The 19835-nt window shown below is 44.5% G+C and overlaps 1 protein-coding gene across 1 annotated transcript in view; it reads left to right on the top strand.

The window, feature by feature from the left end:
* The window catches only part of slc25a26 (solute carrier family 25 member 26), a 320181-nt gene that overhangs the window by 234896 nt on the left and 65450 nt on the right, over positions 1 to 19835 (top strand). Inside the window, exon 6 of the mRNA XM_070895207.1 lies at positions 15951 to 15995. Within this exon, the coding sequence (XP_070751308.1) occupies positions 15951 to 15995 (45 nt within the window). The remainder of the gene's footprint in view (positions 1 to 15950; positions 15996 to 19835) is intronic.

The following is a 19835-nucleotide window of genomic DNA, read 5'->3' as shown; positions in this document are numbered from 1 at the left end:
GGATAAACTATAAAATCTGCTGTATCGATCATAATTTTATATATGCTTTCATAATCTCTAAATATGGAAGATATACACTGGACCACTATAGTGGCTTCTATATGAAAATTGGAAACATAAAATAGGATATGATAGCCTGTGAACATAAGAACATAAGAATTAGGAACAGGAATAGGCCATCTAGCCCCTCGAGCCTGCTCCGCCATTCAACAAGATCATAGCTGATCTGGCCGTAGACTCAGCTCCACTTACCCGCCCGCTCCCCGTAACCCTTAATTCCCTTATTGGTTAAAAATCTATCTATCTGTGACTTGAATACATTCAATGAGCTAGCCTCAACTGCTTCCTTGGGCAGAGAATTCCACAGATTCACAACCCTCTGGGAGAAGAAATTCCTTCTCAACTCGGTTTTAAATTGGCTCTCCCATATTTTGAGGCTGTGCCCCCTAGTTCTAGTCTCCCCAACCAGTGGAAACAACCTCTCTGCCTCTATCTTGTCTATCCCTTTCATTATTTTAAATGTTTCTATAAGATCACCCCTCATCCTTCTGAACACCAACGAGTAAAGACCCAGTCTACTCAATCTATCATCATAAGGTAACCCCCTCATCTCCGGAATCAGCCTAGTGAATCGTCTGTACCCCCCTCCAAAGCTAGTATATCTTTCCTTAAGAAAGATGACCAAAACTGCACGCAGTACTCCAGGTGCGGCCTCACCAATACCATGTACAGTTGCAGCAGGACTTCCCTGCTTTTGTACTCCATCCCTTTCGCAATGAAGGCCAACATTCCCATTCGCCTTCCTGATTACCTGCTGCACCTGCAAACTAACTTTTTGGGATTCATGCACAAGGACCCCTAGGTCCCTCTGCATCGCAGCATGTTGTAATTTCTCCCCATTCAAATAATATTCCCTTTTACTGTTTTTTTTTCCCAAGGTGGATGACCTCATACTTTCCGACATTGTATTCCATCTGCCAAACCTTAGCCCATTCGCTTAACCTATCTAAATCTCTTTGCAGCCTCTCTGTGTCCTCTACACAACCCGCTTTCCCACTAATCTTAGTGTCATCTGCAAATTTTGTTACACTACACTCTGTCCCCTCTTCCAGGTCATCTATGTATATTGTAAACAGTTGTGGTCCCAGCACCGATCCCTGTGGCACACCAATAACCTCCGATTTCCAACCCGAAAAGGAGCCATTTATCCCGACTCTCTGCTTTCTGTCGCCAGCCAATTCTCTATCCATGCTAATACATTTCCTCTGACTCCGCGTATCTTTATCTTCTGCAGTAACCTTTTGTGTGGCACCTTATCGAATGCCTTTTGGAAATCTAAATACACCACATCCATCGGTACACCTCTATCCACCATGCACATTATATCCTCAAAGAATTCCAGTAAATTAGTTAAGCATGATTTCCCCTTCATGAATCCATGCTGCGTCTGCTTGATTGCACTATTCCTATCTAGATGTCCCGCTATTTCTTCCTTAATGATAGTTTCAAGCATTTTCCCCACTACAGATGTTAAACTAACTGGCCTATAGTTACCTGCCTTTTGTCTGCCCCCCTTTTTAAACAGAGGCGTTACATTAGCTGCTTTCCAATCCGCTGGTACCTCCCCAGAGTCCAGAGAATTTTGGTAGATTATAACGAATGCATCTGCTATAACTTCCGCCATCTCTTTTAATACCCTGGGATGCATTTCATCAGGACCAGGGGACTTGTCTACCTTGAGTCCTATTAGCCTGTCCAGCACTACCCCCCTAGTGATAGTGATTGTCTCAAGGTCCTCCCTTCCCACATTCCTGTGACCAGCAATTTTTGGCATGGTTTTTGTGTCTTCCACTGTGAAGACCAAAGCAAAATAATTATTTAAGGTCTCAGCCATTTCCCCATTTCCACATTTCCCATTATTAAATCCCCCTTCTCATCTTCTAAGGGACCAACATTTACTTTAGTCACTCTTTTCCATTTTATATATCTGTAAAAGCTTTTACTATCTGTTTTTATGTTTTGCGCAAATTTACCTTCGTAATCTATCTTTCCTTTCTTTATTGCTTTCTTAGTCATTCTTGGCTGTTGTTTAAAATTTTCCCAATCTTCTAGTGTGCAACAAGTAATTTGTTAAAAGTGTAATTTCAGTATGTGTTTGCAGTCAATGTTAATTATGCCAATAAATTAAGGGATCTATGAATCTGAATCCCATTTAATTCCTTCATCCGCTCATTTACTGACAAATTACCCGTACTGTAATGTCACCTCGAAGATTGTTTTTGTCTCAGTTGCTTTTAAATTTCTTGTTTTAAAAAAGCTCATTGACAATACATCAGATATTCTCAATCAAATGTTGAGATTTAATTTTATGTTACACAACACTATCTATATTATAGCGTGTTATTCCCCCCTTTGTTTTTTCTGTAGCTTTTCACCATAGTTGATTATTCCATCCTTTGCTGCTTCAGCAATATGGTTTATCTCTGTGCCACTAATTAGGCTTGGTTACACTCCTTGTCACAATGTGTCAAATGCATCTCCTTCCGTGTCAAACGCATCTCCTTCCATGTCACAACATCCCTCCATCACCACCCCTTCTATAGATGCTGCCTTTTGACAACCTTATCTGTAAATACGAGGTCGGCTTCCATATGTATATTGACGCTATTCAACCTCTCTCTGCCACCACCCTCAACTCCATGAGCATCGGTCTCGGGGATGACCCAGAATTTTATCCAGCTGTATTGATAAAACTGAGGCCGTCCTGTTGAGCTCCCACCAGAATTCCATTACCTTGCCTCCAATATTGTCCCAGCTGCTTGCTCAGGCAAATCCCAATACTATATGAGCTCAGTGTTCTTCTAATTCTGACCTAAGCTTCTAACCCCATATCCTATCCATCACTAAGACCTCCTATTTCCACCCCGAAACATCACCTACCTCTGTCTTTGCCTCACCCCACCGCTGGAGAAATCTTTGTGCATGCTTTCACTTGCGAATTACTAAACTTATCTCCTCGTACTATGTGTACCACTCATGTATCGCCATTGACTTTGCCAACCACACTCACTCTTTGTATTGAATTTAAAATCTCTCATTGTCCTGATCATTTACATACTCTCTCTCTGCAACCTCCTCCAGGCCTATGTCCCAGCTCGTGCTTTTTGCTCTCCAAAGATTGCTCACAGTCCATCTACCTGCCTCCTACTCCGCTCTCACTGGCCGGGCCATCGGTGAATCCTGAGCCTAAACCCTTCTACTTTGCTATTTTTCTCCCTACTTTCAAAAGGCTCCTCAAAACCTACTTTTTAAACTATGGCTTTAGTCACCTCCCCTAATTATTTTGTCTGTGTTCAGTAAGGTGCCTTGGGACTTTTACTACATTGAAAGTGCAATATAAGTGCATGTTGTTGTATAAATGACCTTTGAAATAATTTTGATTGTTTATGTATTGGGTACTTGGCAAACAGCTTGATGTTGCTTCATCTCTCGTGCTGGCCGTTGCCTGTTGCAGTATTCTGTCTGTGCCACGTGCAGCTTAATCGGGGATTTCAGCAGCTTTTATAGCACTTAAAGCCCACACATTAATGAGTGACAATAGCTTTACAGAGTTTTAAAAGCCTGTTCTTAACATAAAGGCTTTTATTTGAAGATTGTGCTTTTAAAGCACTCCAAAAAAAGAATGCAGTAAAGATAATGGCAGACTCACTTCTGCTGCCATCTCTAATTTACTTGCATTGCTCAAAACACTTATCATAAGAGTACTCCCCACGACACAGTTATCAGGGTGGGTTATGATCTTGAAGAGCAAATGCAGCCTTTCTCTGGATATCAGTCGCTATTGGCAAGCATTCTAATCCAAGTATTTTTCTGTTTATTGTATTGAAAAGTGGCAGAGATGAAGGGATAGAAACTACGTGAGCAGAGGCCCAGAATTGGACTTCGGGCCTCATCATTTCCAGATGAGCTTCCAGTGCGACACTCGGGCAAGTCGCTGTGGCCATCGGGAGCACACCTACCCCCCCACCCCCAGCTCCACTCCACATTAAGATGAACATGAACAAAACATTTTTTACTCACCCACATCCACATCCAGAAAGCGCATTGGAGCAGGCCCAATTTCTGGAAAGGGTCCTTTTTGTTTGTCAAATGCTGTTGAATTAAATTATAATGACACAGTTTGCATAGAATGTCCAGCACAGAAACAGGCCATTCAACAACCGGTCCATGCTGGTGCTTATACTCCACATGAGCCTCCTCCCCATCCCTCTTCAACTAACCCTGTCAGCAAAACCTTCTATTCCTTTCTCCCTCGTGTGTTTATCTAACTTTCCCTTAAATGCATCTATGCTATTCATCTCAAATACTCCATGTGGCAGCTAGTTTCACATTCTAAACACTCTTTAGGTAAAGAAGTTTCTCTTGAATTCCCTATTGGATTTATTAGTGATGATCTTATATTTATGGCCCCTAGTTCTGGTCTCCCACACAAGTAGGAACATTTTCTCTACATCTACCCTATCAAATCCTTTTATGACTTCAATACTTTATTTTCTAGATCTGGTATCATCCTTGTAAATCTTTTTTGCACCTTCTCCATTGGCTCTATATCCCTTTTGATTAAATGGGGACCAGAACTGTGCACAGTACTCTGTGGGGCCAAAGTTGGTTGACGTACCGCCCAAAAATGCGATTTTGGTCAAAAAACACCTATATACCGCGCGGCGGAATATTCATCATTGGCATCTGCCATGCAGGACCACCCGCATACCGCCCCAAAAAGTCCGATTTTCGTGGCATATCGCCGACATAGCACCGGAGCTGCATACCGTCCTGGAAAAGGTGGTTTTACGCGATGGTGAATGGGCGGAGTTCGTGGATCCACCATTTTGGAAATCGGGAACTGTCAGCTAAAACAGCAGCTCTGTATTTCAGAGGTTAGCAGTGATTTTACATTGCGATTTGGAGGGGAAGAGGTATTTTTATTGTTATTGAGCAACTTATTAAGATGGAAGACATTTTAGTTATTTTTTTTCATCGAAAAATATTGTGGAAATTTAAAAAGAATGGAGCCTGTACTATCTCAGCCTGTATTGCTGACAACCTGTCTAATGGAGGAACCAGATGTGAGAAGGTTTATTGAGCAGAGTTATAAGGGTAATGGAGGAGGCCGCAGACTGATGAGGAGCAGGAGGCCTTACCCTGATGACTATTACCCCAAATGTTTGACACTGTACAAAGTGCTTAAATTATATTCAAACGTTTATGTAAAAATCTCAAAAATATACAATTTTAAAACTTTGTAACACTTATAACTATAAAACAACTCTAACAACTTTAACAAAACTTTTACAATTTTAATAAACTTTTACAAATCACACTTCAATTATTCAATGAACAATTACAACAAAAAGACCCTTTATTGTCCTCGGCCACGACCTCGCCTCCTTCCTCGACCGCGTGCTACACCACCCTTGGAACTATTCCCCCCTTTCTTACTCCCGCCCTTCCCTTTCCCAGTGCTCCTGAGCCTGGACCTCCCCTGCTGGTACCAAGCCGACGTGCAGCACGCACCCCAAGTGCTGTTGCTATCGTTGGGGGTCAGACGTTGCAGGCGCAATAAATGAAGCCTCAGGAGGAACTCGCGATATGGAAGGCGTAGCTTCAGAGCTGGAAGGTGATGTCAGCTCCCCACCCTCAGGTGCTGTCGACCCGACTACTGTGGCACGGGGAGGGGTTCCACGCCATGTCCCGATCCCGTCGATTGCCGCATGGCTTCGACGGCGTTGGCGGTCTGCTTCATTGCGGTGATCATACGCAACATATCCTTCGACTGCCGCTCTGATAGAACCGCGATGTTTGCAGCTATTGTAGCCATGGCCTTGAGCAGCTCTCGAGCTTTGTTGACACTGGCCTGTGACAGACACATCATGTCCTGGTACACGCCAACAACCACCAACCTTTCCTGCACCAACCTCCGTCGCTGCGGCAAAGGCGCTGCAACACTGGGGGTGCCTTGCTGTGCACGGCTTGGTCCGGCAGAATCAGAGGGGCCATGGGGGAATCCCCTGAGTACAGACTCTGTGTTTGGAGGATGTTCCAGCTGTCCCACATGGAGCTGATGTATCCTCCTCCGTCTGCACCCTCACCCCCACCTTCACTGGCTGCAAGATCAGCGGCTCTTCCTCTTCCTGTTCCTCTTCGTCTTCCTCATCTGTGCAAGTGGTGAAGTCGGGAGAGGGTTGGGTGATGCCAGAGGTGGAGGCAGTGTTTTGTCGTCTGTGTCGGTGTGGTCTGAATCATCCGAGTCTGGAAGTACAAAACAACATTTAAATAAGCTTGGCACCAGGGGAGGGGTCAGGGTTACATAGTACAGTGACTTAGTGCAGTCTTACTTAAATGTCCACCATTGCTGCAGTACTGCATTACATATTGCAGACAGACAATGCATATATGCATTGCGTTACATTCCCCCAACATTGCAGTACATCTCATGAGGCCAACGTTACAGTACAATAAACCTACATTACATTACATCAGGCCAACATTACAGTTACATTACATGACATGAGAGGACCGCAACAAAGACTGGATTGTATTCAACTTACCGTCCTGTGTGAGTGGGTCAGCTCCAATCCCGGTGGTGGCACGGTTGCTATCCCCAATCAGGGACAGGGCACGGATCTCGATGTCAGTCAGAGGCTCTTGGGTTGTGGGTCCTCTCCCCGTATGCCGCTGATCTGCTGTTATTTCAGATGTCTCCTTGTGCAGAAAATAAAATAAATCAAAGTAAAAATCTTCAATCCATTTAACATCGCACACACACAGGGTCAGACACACACACACACATTAAAAAAAGCACTGTTTTGATCCTCTTGTCATTGCCTGAAAGCACAAATACATCGCTATAACCTTAAGATAAATAACATCATCTGTGTGACATGGAACCTACATTTACATGGTACATGGGGGGTGCATAAATAAAATCATTACTTACTCTTGCGACCCTCACCAGGTCATTCCAGCTCTTATGGCACCTTTCCCCGGTGCGTACCATGCTACTTTTGGAGGAGACAGCCACCCCGATCTCGTCCCATATCCTGTTGTACTCCTTTGGGAGGGGCTTTCCACGACCACCCTTCGTTAGCTCGGAGTATCTCTATTATATGCTTGAGAAGGGCAGGTAACTCCGTCTCGTCGAAGGTGGGCGTCCTCAACTTCCCCTCCTTTTCGATGTTCCTGTGCTTCGATTTTAAAAAAAATGTCCATAATATTTCTGTTATGAATTTTGCTTTGTAAAATATCTCCTCTTATTCTTCAAACTGTAGAATTATTAGTTGTTAGGAATATTTTTTAACTCTGCAATGTGTTTTTAAAGTAACTGCCCATCGACTAGCTTGCTGCTCCTTCTCATTCTCACTCCCTCCTCTTCAATTCACAGCGCATGCGCGGGTGACCCCTGATCCCCAAAATCGCGGGTAAAACGCTTCTGTAAAAAAAAACAGGGAAAAAAAATGCGCATGCGTGGTTCAGTGTCGCACTGTCCATCGAAGAGAAAGTCGATCTGGATCGCCTACTAGGTTACATACCGCCTGCTGCAGACCACTGGTGTACCGCCGACATAACGCCAAACATTTTTTGACCAATTTTGTCCTCTTCGATCTCGGCGGTATGCCGGTGGTTTGAAACGACGCACCGGCGGCATACTGCCGAGAAATAGGCGGACCTTACACATCGACCAAGTTCAGGCCCCAAGTGTGGTCTAAGTAAGGTTCTATATAAAGTTTAACTTAACTTCTCTGCTTTTCAATTCTTTCCCTCTAGAAATGAACCCCAGTATTTTGTTTGCCTTTTTTATGGCCTTATTAACCAACGTCGCTACTTTTAATGAATTGTGTACCTGTAACCCCGGGTCTCTCTGCTCCTCAACTCCATTTGGACTCTTATTGTCCAAGGAGTATGTGGCTCTCTTATTCTTTTCTACCAAAATGCGCCACCTCACAGTTACCTGTATTGAAATACATTTTCTAATTACATGCCCATTCTGCAAGTTTAATCATGTTTTTTGTAATTTGTCGCTGTCCTTCTCAGTATTTACTATACCCCCCCCCACCACCAATTCGGTGTCGTCTGCAAATTTTGAAATTGTACTTCCGATTCTGGGTCCAAATCGTTTTTGTAAATGGTGAACAGCAGTGGTTCCAATAGCGAACTCTGAGGAACATCGCTTCCCACGTTTTATAAGTTTGTGAATACAGAATGACTAAATATTGATGATGATTTTAAAATGAAAATAATTGAATGAAGGGTAATGCTTTGGCAAAATATTTTAATCTATTTGAGATTAAGATTGCATGTTTTAGGTTTGAGTGTTTATAGTTTAAAAGTACTGGCCGATACATCACATTGCCTGTGTGTGTTCAACGTATTTGTGCTCTTGGCCTAGTTAGGGTATAAATATTGAAGTTTGACCTCGAATTAGATCCCTCTTTAAGATCTGTTCTGGGGATGATGGTTGTTGTAAATTTTTCCTATAGATTTATCAGCACACATAAAGCATATTTAGCTTTTTAAACAATGAGCAGCTTTTAAGGACCAACAGGACATTTTGTGGTTTCACAATCCAGAGTATTATGGGCTCAATTTTCGCCACCGTTTTGCGTTTTTTTTTTTTGGCATCCACTGTTTTATTTTGAGCAAACTAAAATCTGCAAGTTTCGCCAAAGTTTCTGCACCATCGTAAACTACTTACGGCCGATTGTTTTAGTTCCCGATTTTTTGCTATCACTGGCGGCGGAACTTATCGGCTACGCCATTTTTGGCCATTTAAGCGAGTTTCGCCAACTATGATTTTTTTTCAAACGCCGCAGTGCATCGTTCTGAAAAACCTTACGGTAACTTTAAAAGATCGGCACAGAGACGACGCCATTGTTTTAGTGGAGATGAGTTCGGTTTTGGAGGGAGGGAAGACGACATTACTCTCATACACAACTGCATGATGCATGTTTCTTCTTGTAGGAGGGAAAAGAGAAACTAAATTTATTCAAGTTGTAAATGGAAATTGTGACTTGAGGTTCCACCCCACCACCGAACCTCTGCTCACCGGGCTTGAGGCACACAGGGTCCGAGCGCCGGCTGGCAGCATCGCTCCCTCGGCCGGACACAGGAGCTTGGCGCTCGGCTTCAAAAGAAGCCCGGGATAGGAACGGCACCGGCACCTGGTGTGCCCGGGATAGAAGCAGCACCAGAGGCGGGGCGGGGGGGGGGGGGGACTTTCGGCCTGGGATAGGAGCAGCACCAGAGGCGGGGGTGGGGGGGGGGACTTTCGGCCTGGGATAGGAGCAGCACCGGGGGAGGGAGTGGGGGGGGACTTTCGGCCTGGGATAGAAGCAGCACCAGAGGCGGGGGTGGGGGGGGGGACTTTCGGCCTGGGATAGGAGCAGCACCAGAGGCGGGGGTGGGGGGGGGACTTTCGGCCTGGGATAGGAGCAGCACCTCCTCTAGAATAGTTTGGCCTCCAATGTGAGCTGAGACTGTCTGACAGTCGTTCCAGCCAATCGGCGCACATACACACACTGAAAACATGTGACCTCCCCGTATCCGGAAATATCCCTCATTCGGAACAGGCCAGGTCCCGAAGGTTCCGGATAAGGGAGGTTCAACCTGTATTCATTGAAATTGTTTGCTGAACAGTTGGAGTTTGGGGGAAGTTTATTTTCAAATGTGAAAGAATATGATTTGCAAAATGTCTGTCACGTAGAATACCTTGACCATGCGGCCTCCAAACTTCAGTTGGTACTTCATTAGTATGTTGTCCAAAAGACCACAAATAATATACTTTCTGAACTTCAGAAACAGGATTTGATCAGTCGGGAGAATGTGTGTTTTTCCCGAGATTCAGTTACAGGATACATGCGATAAAATGCTTAGTGGACAAGAATACTGGGTTGGAACTATTGTAAAAAAAATTGTCAAGTGTGCAACAACTGTTTCCTGCCTCCCAAAAGTTCAACCAGCCCTACATGTAACAGGTGTTAACAATGTAATTGACACTGCCCAGTTATTCAAGAAAGAGAAAGCTCTCCCCTATTTAGCTCATTTTCCATGAGCTGGTTTTGAGTATTCTCACTGTTGTACATGTTTATCTATTCAGGGCTCACTGACCTATTGATCATTGTTATACAGGACTGTAGGCACTTCAGGCAATCCTACCATTATGTGCATTTGGATTGAAATGTTTCAAAATTAACTTGTTTCATACAACATACTTTACATTTTCTCATCTTAAGCATGTTGGGAAGAAAGAGCAGTCATTCAAGTGGGTTTATATTAAAATAAGAAAGTTAGCAGCGCGATTGAAATTGCAGATGCTGGAATTTGACAGAAATACTTTAAGTGTACACTAATTTTCTGTGTGCGATTGCAAAGTTTTCAGTTTTAGCACTGTAACAACTGTACTCTAATATGCTGTGCAAAGATAGGGATTTGTGTCAATATTTCCCACACCTTGAATATTCAATCTAAACCAGACCTTCCGTGGAAGGGAATTACATGATGATTGACTCAGTATAACCTTGTGCACCTCCGAGTGACCAGCTCAAGATCAGTCATGCCAGCGATCTGTGATCTATAAAAGAATTCTACTTTTCCCATTGAGAAATTACACGATGAGAAAAAGAAAAAGGTGTCTGGAGGGAGCTAATTTGTTCCCGTAATTAAAGGCATCAGATAAGCGGAACCATGTGACCGTATTTCTTTGCACAGCTGCTTCCAGCTTGAAGAATGAAAGTTGTATGCACAAGCAGTCAATCTACTTTTAAGCCATACTGTTTGAAATCACACAGGCAACATTAAACTCACATTAGCAAACCCAAATGCAGATGTTTGATCTGGCTCTGAATGTGCTGCCTTTCTATTCAGTGTCAGCAATGAAAGTAGTCAGTTAAATGGTGGCTTTTGGATAAAAACATAAAATAATTCAGTGCATTTGATCCATGTTCTCTGGATGAGCTCTAAGGCGGTTCTTTCTTCAAAATAAAACTGGGTTTACTGTAACCGCAAAGGATTATTCCAAGAAACTTAATATCTAATAGAATTAAATATTCTGATCGAGGTATTTACTGAATAAATGGTATATCTTTTTTCATAAAATATGTAGCAGATCTTTTCAGCTTTTGTGCAGCTTAGATTAAACAGCCGGGCCAGTTGTTTGTGTGTCAGTACAAAAGGACCAGTGGCTGTGAAGGGCGTTGTAGAATAGCAAGTCTTTCTTTCAGCTCGGGGTAATCACTAAGTAAAGGATATACTTGCTTTGGAGGCAGTTCAGAGAAGGTTCATTAGGTTGATTCTGGAGATGAGGGGTTGACCTATGAGGAAAGGTTGAGTAGGTTGGGCCTCTACTCATTGGAGTTCAGAAGAATGAGAGGTGACCTTATCGAAACGTATAAGATTATGAGGGGGCTTGACAAGGTGGATGCAGAGAGGATGTTTCCACTGATGGGGGAGACTAGAACTAGGGGGCATGATCTTAGAATAAGGGGCCGCCCATTTAAAACTGAGATGAGGAGGAATTTCTTCTCTCAGAGGGTTGTAAATCTGTGGAATTCGCTACCTCCGAGAGCTGTGGAAGCTGGGACATTGAATAAATTTAAGACCGAGATAGACAGCTTCTTAAACGATAAGGGGTTATGGGGAGCGGGCAGGGAAGTGGACCTGAGTCCATGATCGGATCAGCCATGATCATATTAAGTGGTGGAGCAGGTTCCTATTTTTTATGTTCTTATGAATCCTTCGAATTTCTGCCGATGATGAGGTCTTACACAATTTCAGGTGGAAAATTGGATTCTCCTCTTGATGAAACTACAGAGTAAACATTTTACATTAGATCTATCAGCAGTCCAGTGTCACTGCCCATATGGTTTGCATTGGACAGTCTAGTTGTCCACATTATGACGCCATTTTAAGAAAAGGAAGTTTAAAGTTTGGTTTTCAGCAATTGCTCTGTCATACATGTGTAGTGCAAAACAGCTGAAATAGTTTTAGTTCTTGTTACTTCTACTTGATCTCCCTTGCCCCATCTCTTCCTGCTGTTCCCAGCTCTGCCTCTTCTCATTCATCCTGACTCTGGGTGGTCCCACTCACCTGCTGCTGCCGCCTCTCACTCTCTACATCACTGCTTCTTCTTGCCCTCCAAAGTGCTGCCTCAACGCTGCTTTCATTGCTATCTCTTCCTGCATTCCAATACCACAGCCTCTTCCCGCTCTTTCTGTGCTCCCAAGGACTACTTCTTCCCACTCTATGGCCCAAATTTCCCCATGAGTTGCACCGTTTTTTTGGTGTAACTTGATTTTTCTGGTGTATCTTTTTGGTTGCAAATATGGCCATTTAATTTGCGCCAGTGTAAGTGAGTTAGTTAGGTTTTTTGTTAGCTCAGTTTTTTTTTCCAAAAGGGGGCGTTCCCAGCCACTTACACTATTTATGCCAATTTGGCCGGAAAAAAGTTGGACTGAACTAACTTAGGGCAGTGTATGTGTCCACTTTTGTCCGCACAGAAAGACCTTACTTACAGTTAAGGAATCGGCGCAAGTAACAACATTTAAAGCACCACCAAGCACCAAACAAAGCACAAAAAGTAATGAGCAATTAATTAACAAATAAAATAGAAGGAACCCTGCCCCTAAAACACCAAACCAATCAGTAAATAATAAATACCTTGGGGAACGCAGCGGACCGCCGATGAGGGAGCCCATTCAGCCAGGGCTGGGGGGGGGAGAGAGGAGAGAGAAGAGAGGGGTTGGGGGGGTGGTGGTAGAGGAGGGAGGAGGGGGGGAGGTGGAAGTACCCTCTTGCGAAGCACGTCTAGACTGATGTCCGGCATGGCATTAAAGACCCGCATGAAATCCCTGGTTCATCTGGTCGAGAGTTACAAACCCTCTTCAGGATTTTACAATCAGGTCAGAGGCGTCGCCACTGGTGGATTCAAGAACCATCACCACGAGACCCTCCCAGCCCAAAGTTCCATCTTGATTTTCTTAAAGTGTTTCTAATCTGTAAATCCCCTAATCCAAGGCTGAAAAGAATCAAATCATCTTTTGACATGAAGGGAAGAAAACAATCAGATGACACAGCCTGCAGAGCACACTCTGGCCGCCGATGAGGGAGCCCATTCGGCCAGGGCTCGAGACGGCGTGCTTCGGGCCCCTCCCACACAGCCTGCAGTGCGCGTTTGCAGAAACGGCCTGCCAGGTGCTACTGCACATGCGCACAGACTCTAGCGCGCATGTGCAGACGTCCCGGCACTGTTTTCAACGGCAGAACCTGGCTCCGCCCCCATTCCATTAGGCCATGCTGCATTACGACGGAGGAGAGGCTGGGAAGTGGCTAAAATACCACGGTCTTTTCTCGGCACGCTTGGAGACGGACAAAAGCAGCGCAGCTTGAGTGAGGGCGGCAGAAAAACAGGTTAGGGAAATTCTAGCCCTATATGCTGTTACCTCTTCCAGCACTCACCGCTGCGCTCTCTCTATCTGTTTTGTAGCTGTCTTTTGCCATGGTTCTCATCGCTGCCTCGAATTGCAGCGATATTAGCACGGAAAGTATTCGTAGGTTGCACTGATTTCGCTGATTACACTGATTGACCGCTATGGGGTTGGTGGGGGGGCGGGGTGTATAGGAGCAGTGAATGACTGACTGCAACATCACGAGTCCCACATTTAGATGTGCATGCGCTAAATCCTGAAGTTGCGGTCAATTTCAGAGGGATAATGACGGCAAATGCTGACAGTTTGCCATCACTGCATAATCCGGGACATTAATTCTGTTTCTCTCGCCACGGATGCTGCCTGGCCTGCTGAGTCTTTCAAGAATGTTCTTTCTTTATTTCAGGTTTTCCAGCCTCTGCACTATTTTGATTTTGTATTAGTGTTCAAAGTTTTACCTCTTACAGCCTCAGATTTTACATTCTGTGCTAAAGTCCAAGGTGTCCTTTGGATCTTCCATTTTCTGTGCAACTTCTTTAAGGTTTAGGTAATAATGAGCAATATATCCCATTTGTCTTTGCTTGTTCTCACAAGTCGCAAGCTGCAAGGCAGGAAATCGATTCGAATCAAGCTGCCAGCTAAACAACATTTTTTTGTACCAATTTAGAACTAAGCCCAAGAACGTACCAGAAAATTGGTGTTGACAGGTTTCTTAACTAAACAGAAATGACCTATTTACCACTGGCAATCAAAGCTCTTTCAAGGTCACCTGCCGCTTGCTTTCAGCAATGCACTTTTGTTTAACTCCGAAGTGGATAAAAAAAAATCCAATCTATCTATGATGAGTCCAACAGTAAAACAGCATATTCTAAGCACACTTGAATTGCAAGCATTTAGCAAAGGAGACCAAGGCTGACCTTTCCTGTGGAGCTTCAGGATGTCTCTGGAGAGAATGCTTTCTGTCAAAGATGACAAACATCCTCTGAGATTTCATTTTGTCAGCTCCGTGTACAGCAGTGACATTGATTTTTTTTCTCGCTACCATTTCCTGTCTGCGTTGATAATAAACGTGCTGTGGCAGGTGTCTGTCAAGCAGAGTTTTGCTTGAATGTCGCAGTGGAATCCTCTCATTTATTAATCATGATAGCAGAGTTGAGAACAATTTTAACTAGCTTAAGGGAAACCTGCCCCAAAAAGCTTTGACCTCCCTTGTTGTATTCTGGAGAGGGGAGTAACAAAACCTCTTATGATTTAGTTGTATGTCTGTAGTTTGGAAGATCAGTGTTGCCTCGTTGTTACTGCATTAACTATAGTAATCATAGTAGTGAACAGATAAAGCTGTTTATTTTCAGGTCATGATTGGTAGTTTCACTGCCCACAGAATCAATATTGTGCATGACTGATAGAGGTATCGGATAATAGTTGGCAGTAAGTTACGAGTAATTCAATCGAGGGATTGCAATGACATAAACGCTGACGTGGTTTATGAATGGTAGCTGGCCCCTGAGATTGAATTAAAGCTTGAACTGCACTGCCAGCTATTTGCTATTGTAACATTCAGTATTTTTTTTTTAAAGTGTTTTCTCTGCTGAACATAGTGTCATAGGTGGTGAAAAGATGCTTAATGTGACATTCAACGTTAAGTTATAAGTTATTATGCAATATGTACTGTAACAAGAGTTTTTCTTTGAGCAGTGGATTAGCAGAGAATACATTTTTAGTGTATTTTATAAAGTGATCATTTACATGTGAAATAACACATTATGGTGAACATGAAGAAAAGCTGTCTCAGTGGGTAAATACATTGACTCTCGCTTCACCTCAAGCATTGGCTTTGGATTCAGTCTAGATGGAAAATCTCCCCACTCTAACAGTTGTACCGTTCCAATACAGCGGATTAGAGTTTCTGGTGAAAGTGAATCCACTGCACAAAACATCATTGTTCAGTGTGTGTGGATCTGCACACACACACACGCACACATTAAAAATCTTATACCTGCGTGCGCCTCTATTCCTATGTCCACATTTACAATGGAAACTGCCCATGTAAACTTGTACTGTAATGACACACGCCTGCCAGTGGTGGCATTGTAGAACCTCAGTTTTGCATGTCCCAGCTCCTAAGCCTGTACTGCAAAGAAACATCAATGCTCTAAATAATATCAAATCAAAGTATTATGTCAAAATAAGTGTGGAATTATTGATGCCAAAATGAGCTCTGAATTATGTGTGTTCACCCTTGTTGAGCTGTGCCCTGTCCTCTAACTCTGTTTAACCTCACGCCTACACTTGATCTTCACTCTACGTGTGCATTGTCACAGGAGATCGGCTGGTGTGAGCAATACTGTATATTTCCTCTCTAAATATGTGTCCTGAAAAGTTTAAATAGCCATACCTTATGACTCTATTTTTGAAATGATGCAACAGCAAGATGCTTCTGAACTCCCTGATCTATTTGTATTTTACTTTCAGATTCCCTTTGCTCTGATCCAATTTCCCCTGTGGGAGTTCCTGAAGGTAGGTTAGCATTTTTTTGTAGTGTAAATCAATAAGCTTCAGCAATGAAGCACAAATGCATACAAAAGTGTTGCTGCCTATAACACGGAGCCAAGCTGGGGGATAGGGAAAGGAAATGCAGATTTGACTTCATTGAATCATAGAATGGTTACAGCACAGAAGAAGGCCATTCGGCCCGTTCAGTCCGTGCCGGCCCTCTGCAAGAGCACCTCAGCTAGTCCCATTCCTCTGCCCTTACCCTGTAGCCCGGCAAATTGTTTTCTTTCAGCCGTGATTGAGTCTGCCTCTACCACTCTGTCAGGGCCGTGCATTCCAGATCCTATCCACTCGCTGCGTTAAAAAGTTTTTCCTCATGTCACCTTTGATGGTTCTTCCAATCACCTTAAAACTGTGTCCTCTGGTTCTTGACCCTTCTGCCAATGGGAACAGTTTCTCTCTATCTCCTCTGTCCAGACCCCTCATGGTTTTGAACTACAGAACCAGTGGGAAGCTGTCTAACCTACGCCACCTTCAGGCCAGGTCCAAGATCATCCCAACCTCTGTCGTTGAGCTGCAGTATGTGGACGACGCCTGCGTCTGTGCACATTCAGAGGCTGAACGCCAGGATATAGTAAATGTATTCACAGAGGCATATGAAAGCATGGGCCTTACGCTTAACATCCGTAAGACAAAGGTCCTTCACCAGCCTGTCGCCGCCGCACAGCACTGCCCTCCAATCATCAAGATCCACGGCGCAGCCCTGGACAACGTGGACCATTTCCCATATCTCGGGAGCCTCTTGTCAACAAGGGCAGACATTGATGCGGAGATTCAGCAACGCCTCCAGTGTGCCAGTGCAGCCTTCGGCATCTGAGGAAAAGTGTGTTTTGAAGAACAGGCCCTCAAATCTACCACCAAACTCATGGTCTACAGGGCTGCAGTAATACCTGCCCTCCTGTATGGATCTGAGACATGGACGATGTATAGAAGGCACCTCAAGTCGCTGGAGATATATCACCAACGATATCTCCGCAAGATCCTGCAAATCTCCTGGGAGGACAGGCGCACCAACATCAGTGTCCTCGACCAGGCGAACATCCCCAGTATTGAAGCACTGACCACACTTGATCAGCTTCGCTGGGCAGGTCACATAGTTCGCATGCCAGATACGAGACTCCCTAAGCAAATGCTTTATGCGGAGCTCCTTCGTGGTAAACGAGCCAAAGGAGGACAGCGGAAACGTTATAAGGACACCCTCAAAGCCTCCCTGGTAAAGTGCGACATCACCACTGACACCTGGGAGACACTGGCCGCAGGCCACCCGAGGTGGAGAAAGTCCATCTGGGAGGGTGTTGAGCTCTTCGAGTCTCAACGCAAAGAGCATGAAGAGGTCAAGCGCAGGCAGCAGAAGGAGCGCGCGGCAAACCAGCCCCACCGACCCCCACCCCCGACGAATGTCTGTCCCACCTGTAACAGGGTCTGTGGCTCTCGTATCGGACTGTTCATCCATCAAAGAACTCACTTTGGGAGTGGAAGCAACTCTTCCTCGATTCTGAGGAACTGCCTATGATGATGGTGATGGTTTTGAACACCTCTATCAAATCTCCTCTCAATCTTCTCTGCTCTAAGGAGAACAACCCCAGCTTCTCCAGTCTATTCACGTAACTGAAGTCCCTCATCCCTGGAATCGTTCTCGGAAATCTTTTCTTCACCCTCTCTAAGGCCTTCACATCCTTCCTAAAGTGTGGTGCCCAGAATTGGACATGGTATTCCAGTTGAGGCCGAACCAGTGTTCTTCATAATTTCCACACTTTTGTACTCTTATACCTCTGTTCATGAAGCCCAGGATCCTGTAAGCTTTTTTAACTGCTTCATAGAATGATAGAATCATAGAAGGTTACAGCACGGAAGGAGGCCATTTTGGCCCATCGTGTCCGTGCCGGCCAACAAGAGGCTATCCAGCCTAATCCCACGTTCCAACCCTAGGTCCGTAACCCTGTGCACATATACCCCCAGGTCTCTCTGTTCATGCACCCCCTTTAGGATTGTACCCATTAGTTTATATTTCACCTCCTCATTTTTTCTACCAAAATGTATCACTTTGCACTTTTCTGTGTTAAATTTTATCTGCCATATGTCTGCCCATTCCATCAGCCTGATAATGTCCTCTTGAAGTCTATCACTCCCCTCCTCACAGTTCACTGTACTTCCAAGTTTTGTGTCAACTGCGAATTTTGAAATTGTGCCCTGTACACCCACATCCAAATCATTAATATATATCAAGAAAAGCAGTGGTCCTAGAACTGACCCCAGGGGAACACCACTGTATAGCTTCCTCCAGTCCGAAAAACAACTGTTCACCACGACTCTCTGTTTCCTGTCACTTAGCCAATTTTGTATAAGAACTTAAGAAATAGGAGCTGGAGTAGACCATATGGCCCCTCGAGCCTGCTCCGCCATCCAATAAGATCTTGGCTGATCATCGACCTCAACTCCACTTTCCCGCCAGATCTCCATATGCCTTGATTTGCTAGACTCCAAAAATCTATCTATCTCAGCCTTGAATATTTTCAGAGACTTAGGATCCACAGCTCTCTGGGGCAGAGAATGCCAAAGATTCACAACTCTCTGAGTGAAGAAATTCGTCCTCATTTCTGTCTTAAATGGCCTACCCCTTATCCTGAGACTGTGCCCCCTAGTTCTAGACACTCCAGTCAGGGTAAACAACCTCTCAGCATCTATCCTGTCAATCCCCTTCAGAATCTTGTATGTTTCAATGAGATCACCTCTCATTCTTCTAAACTCCACAGAGTATAGGCCCAACCAACTCAATCTCTCCTCATAGGACAGCCCTCTCATCCCAGGAATCAATCTAGTGAACCTCCGTTGTACCACCTCCAAGGCAAGTATATCCTTCCTTAGATAAGGAGACCAGAACAGTGCACAGTACTCCAGATGTGGTCTCACCAAGGCCCTATACAATTGTCGCAAGACTTCCTTACTCTTAGACTCCAACCCCCTTGAAATAAAGGACAACATGCCATTTGCCTTCCTTATTGCTTGCTGTACCTGCATGCTAGCTTTCTGTGTTTCTTGCACAAGGACAACCAAATCTCTCTGAATACCAACATTTAAAAGTTTCTCACCAATTAAAATATATTGGGCCCGAGTTTGGTGAAGCCTAAGTTCTGCCCAAGTACCTTCGAAAGGCTCACTAAAATCCTGACAGTTACTTTGGGCGGAAGTTTGGTGAAAAAATGTGGGAAAAACCGCCCGGCGGAAAAAATGGGCCTTGGGCGACAAATGCAATCCTCGGTAAAGTAATGCCGAGGATAGAGTCGGGCCCAGAGAGGCGGAAACGGCTAAAATTAAAATTTGCAAAGCAATTTTTTAAAAAAACTACCAGAAATCCTTCAGGTGACCTCATCGACCAACAACCCTGCAAAACAAATAAAGAAAACAAGTGCATTAACCTTTTCTTGCAGGTCTTCATACTTAGCGTTCAGGTAAGACCCGCCTCCATGCAGTGGTCTCTTCTGCTGCTGCAGCAGCGGAGGACTGCCCGGACCAATCTGGGGACGCAATGGGCGGGAGGACTTTAGTTGGCGTTGCACACCGGCGCATGCCAGCGAATGGCGCCCAGTGGTCTTCTCTCCCCGCTGGCGTGAGGACCTGACTAAACTCGCTCGGAGGGGAGAGCGCGCAGAAAATATAAAGACTGCTGAGAAAACTCGGCGGCAGCCGGCGGTAAGTCGACCTGTTATGTCTCAAATAAAGCAATGTGACTGAATACTGTAGACTTGAGTAAGTGTGACCTTAGTCTCTTTATTCTGACTCCAGAGTGCCGGCACAGCATAGGAG

This window comes from Pristiophorus japonicus, chromosome 12 (genome assembly GCF_044704955.1).
Source record: "Pristiophorus japonicus isolate sPriJap1 chromosome 12, sPriJap1.hap1, whole genome shotgun sequence".
NCBI lineage: Eukaryota > Metazoa > Chordata > Chondrichthyes > Pristiophoridae > Pristiophorus > Pristiophorus japonicus.
The sequence above is the reverse complement of the archived record's forward strand: the minus strand, read 5'-3'. Positions and strand labels throughout refer to the sequence as shown.